A 3,924-nucleotide genomic window follows, 5' to 3' on the forward strand; every position below is an offset into this window, starting at 1 on the left:
TTACGTTCTACTCAATATTAAATTTTTTATATATATATATATAATTTATAGCCACTTGCGCTATTAACCCACTTAAACTCAGTATTTTACGTATTTTCCAAATTCATGATATATCATAACGTTGCCGCATGATGCCGGCCAAAGTTAAAAGTTCTCAACGGGGGGGTACTTCTCGCTTTTCTGACGAAAAACCACAACTACCCCGATCGAGACCAGCACTCGCGACGTTGTTCGGAGACCTTAAGTCAGTGTATTGCCAAAGTTATAAAACGTTGTTAACATTATATCGTAGTTTAGACGTATCCGCGTATACACCGATTTGACGTTTATTCGTACTTGCTGCGGTAATGCGCTTCCTGTCGCCATCCATCATGATTGTTAACCTCCTAAGTACATTCACAGAATAGAAGACTACCTCCTCTTTCCAAGGACGTACTTTTTATAGCTGTAGGGTGGATGGTTATTTTTAAATAGTTTTGCAAAGCTATAGTTTAGCATACGGTTGCCGCATGATGTCATAAATTCGGACTTTCTGCGGTAATCATCTCCTCATCGCCATCCATCATGATTGTTAACCTCCTAAGTACATTCACAGGATAGCAGACTACCTCCCCTTTCCAGGGACGTATTTTTTATAGCTGTAGGGTGGTTGGTTTTTATTTTTTTACGTATTTTCCAAATTCATGATATATCATAACGTTGCCGCATGATGCCGGCCAAAGTTAAAAGTTCTCAACGGGGGGGTACTTCTCGCTTTTCTGACGAAAAACCACAACTACCCCGATCGAGACCAGCACTCCCGACGTTGTTCGGAGACCTTAAGTCAGTGTATTGCCAAAGTTATAAAACGTTGTTAACATTATATCGTAGTTTAGACGTATTCGCGTATAGTTATACACCGATTTGAGGTTTATTCGTACTTGCTGCGGTAATGCGCTTCCTGTCGCCATCCATCATGATTGTTAACCTCCTAAGTACATTCACAGGATAGAAGACTACCTCCTCTTTCCAAGGACGTAATTTTTTTAGCTGTAGTGTGGATGGTTATTTTTATATAATTTTGTAAAGCTATGTTTTAGCATACGGTTGCCGCATGATGTCAGGTAAGTCAAAAGTTTTCAACGGGGGGGGGGGGGGGTACCCCCTTGATTTTTTTACGAAAAACCACAACTACCCCGATAGAGACCAGCACTCACGACGTTGTTCGTGGACCTTAAGCAAGTGTATTGCCAAAGTTATAAAACGTTGATACTATTATACCGTAGTGTAGACATATCCGCGTATTTTTCAAAGTTTTAGTTTGGCGTACAGTCATCACACATGCTCGGTATTCGGACTCGCTGCGGTAATCGTCTCCTCATCGCTCACCAGTTCAAATGTTATCCCTAAGAACTTAATCACAGGATAGCAGACTACCTACTTGTTACAGGGACGTATTGTTTGTACCTGCAGGGCTGTGGGTTATTTTTTAAATAATTTTTCAAAGTTTTAGTTTGGCGTACAGTCATCACACATGCTCGGTATTCGGACTCGCTGCGGTAATCATCTCCTCATTGCTCACCAGTTCAAATGTTATCCCTAAGAACTTATTCACAGGATAGCAGACTACCTACCCTTTACAGGGACGTATTGTTTGTAGCTGTAGGGTGGATGGTTTTTATTTTTTTACGTATTTTCCAAATTCATGATATATCATAACGTTGCCGCATGATGCCGGTCAAAGGCAAAAGTTCTCAACGGGGCGATGAGCAGTCCTGTAAAGAATACTTTTAAAAAGTACTTGAGTAAATACTCAAATACATTTTTTTTTAAGTATTTAAGATACTACTCAAATATTTTGAAAAAGTATTTGGAATACTTTTCAAATACTTTTGGTTTTTAAAGTGGGTTTCTAATTATCGTAATATAAACACATAGGTAGTAGGTAATCTAATAGTTATCTAATAGTTTTAAAGTGAATATTGTTTTTCAATATTCAATAACTTTTTTTAGAAATCTAGTTTTCACAAGCCTTTGGCTTCGGCTAACACAGAAATACAGAATATTAAATAAAAATATTATTCTATTATTGTAGTTGACAATAATATTTTTCCAACCAATTATTTCGAATAAAAATAAAATGTTTGAAATAAAAAACCAAAGTATTCAATACCAAAAAGTATTCAATACAAAAAAAAGTATTTAAAATACCATTCAAAATACTTCATGCTGAAAGTATTTAAAAAGTTATTCAATACTTAAAAAAGTATTTGAATACTTTTACTCAAATACTTTTACTTAAATACTTTACAGGACTGGCGATGAGGAGATGATTACTAATTCAAATCATTAAAAATAACAACAATCAAGAAGCCAATCCAAACATTTTAATAAGACAAAATAATAATATCCAAGACATCAAAGTAACTTTTATGAATTTCTGTTTAAGATTATTTGAACATTGCCGTAATTTTTACGTATTTAGTCAAAATTTGAACTTTAAATGCTTATAAAAAAAAATTGTGCCTATGTATTTTTATAAATTTTTAAATGGGAGTTAGAACAACATATGTGGACCCTTCTATTAAATTTTCAAGTATTTTGTCCCAGCTAATTTTTTTTTATCAACATTTATAAAAAAAAATCAAAAAAAATCGATTATTTCAATAGCCTATAAATAGATTAAAAATTAGTGAAATATTTTGAAAATAAAACTATATAAAGAAAATGTCAATTTAAACAACTGGTAAAATTGTCAAGTGTCTACGACTCATACTTTTTGAATAATAACAAATATCAAAAATCGTTTGAGGCTAAACCGTTATTTAATGCGGTTTTGTAAAAATTTAAATTTCAAACACTCCTAAAAATTTTTTGTCTTAGTCCGGTTGAGTTTTTTTTACAGATATTTAAAGAAAAACCTTGTACCCAATTTTAAAAGCTTAGTTATAAAAGAAAAAAATTTTACGATTTTTCAACCACAAAATTACTTGCAAATTTTCGCAATTTTGACATATTTCGTATAAATTTAAACTTTAAGCACTTATAAAAAAAAATTGTGACTTACGATTTTGGATTTTTTTTTATCACTGTGAGAACAACTTATAAGAAACCTTGTATTAAATTTTCAAAGTTTTCTATCCAACCAAACATTTTTTATCGTTATTTTAAAAAAAAATACTTAGAAAAATTGAAAATTTCATTTGTCTATAAATAGCTCAAAAAAAGTCGAAACACTTTGAAAATTTAACCCTGTATAGACAACGCTAATATAAACATCTGTTGCAAATTTCAAGTGCTTACAATAATTATTTTTTGAGTTACAGTAAAATTAAGTTTTCGTTTTTGTCAAAAATTGGTTTTGCGTAAAAATTCGCGTTTTTCCGTTATTTTTTTAAGGTTTTTCCTGCCGCTTTTGAAAAGTATTGGGAAATTTTTGACCCCCCAAAGTACCAACTAGATTCACTTTCCTTTCAGAAAAGGTACAACTTTTGAAAATCGAAGCATTTTTACTGCTCCAAAAGTTGTCGTCAGACACAAAAAAAAAAAAAAAAACACACATCATTGTAAAATCAATACATTCATCACTTCGTTCAGAATCTAAAATAACAACAATCAAGAAGCCAATCCAAACATTTTAATAAGACAAAATAATAATATCCAAGACATCAAAGTAACTGCAATAGAAAAACAAACAAAGGAATTTTATACAAATGAATCAAAACTACTAAATTACATAAAGAAATATTATATTTTTTTATTTTTATACTAATGTACATTGGCATTTAAATTGTTGATATCGATCGGTGTGGCTCGTGAATAATAATTATGACTAATGGTTCTGAAACATGAAATGTTAATAAATCAATTAGTTATTTTTTAGCTTGAGGCAATAGGTAATTTATGTTTTTTATGATAACTTACATTTTGTCGTCGATGCCGGTT

General features: G+C 31.7%; 1 protein-coding gene across 1 annotated transcript in view; it reads right to left on the minus strand.

Moving 5' to 3' along the window:
• Positions 1 to 3,811: 3,811 nt before the first annotated feature.
• LOC103310390 (zinc finger protein 154-like) overlaps positions 3,812 to 3,924 on the minus strand; it is an 807-nt gene continuing 694 nt past the window's right edge. The window contains exon 3 of the mRNA XM_029492032.1: positions 3,812 to 3,820. Within this exon, the coding sequence (XP_029347892.1) occupies positions 3,812 to 3,820 (9 nt within the window). The remainder of the gene's footprint in view (positions 3,821 to 3,924) is intronic.

The sequence above is a fragment of the Acyrthosiphon pisum genome, unplaced genomic scaffold (assembly GCF_005508785.2).
Source record: "Acyrthosiphon pisum isolate AL4f unplaced genomic scaffold, pea_aphid_22Mar2018_4r6ur Scaffold_20639;HRSCAF=21689, whole genome shotgun sequence".
Taxonomy (NCBI): Eukaryota; Metazoa; Arthropoda; class Insecta; order Hemiptera; family Aphididae; genus Acyrthosiphon; species Acyrthosiphon pisum.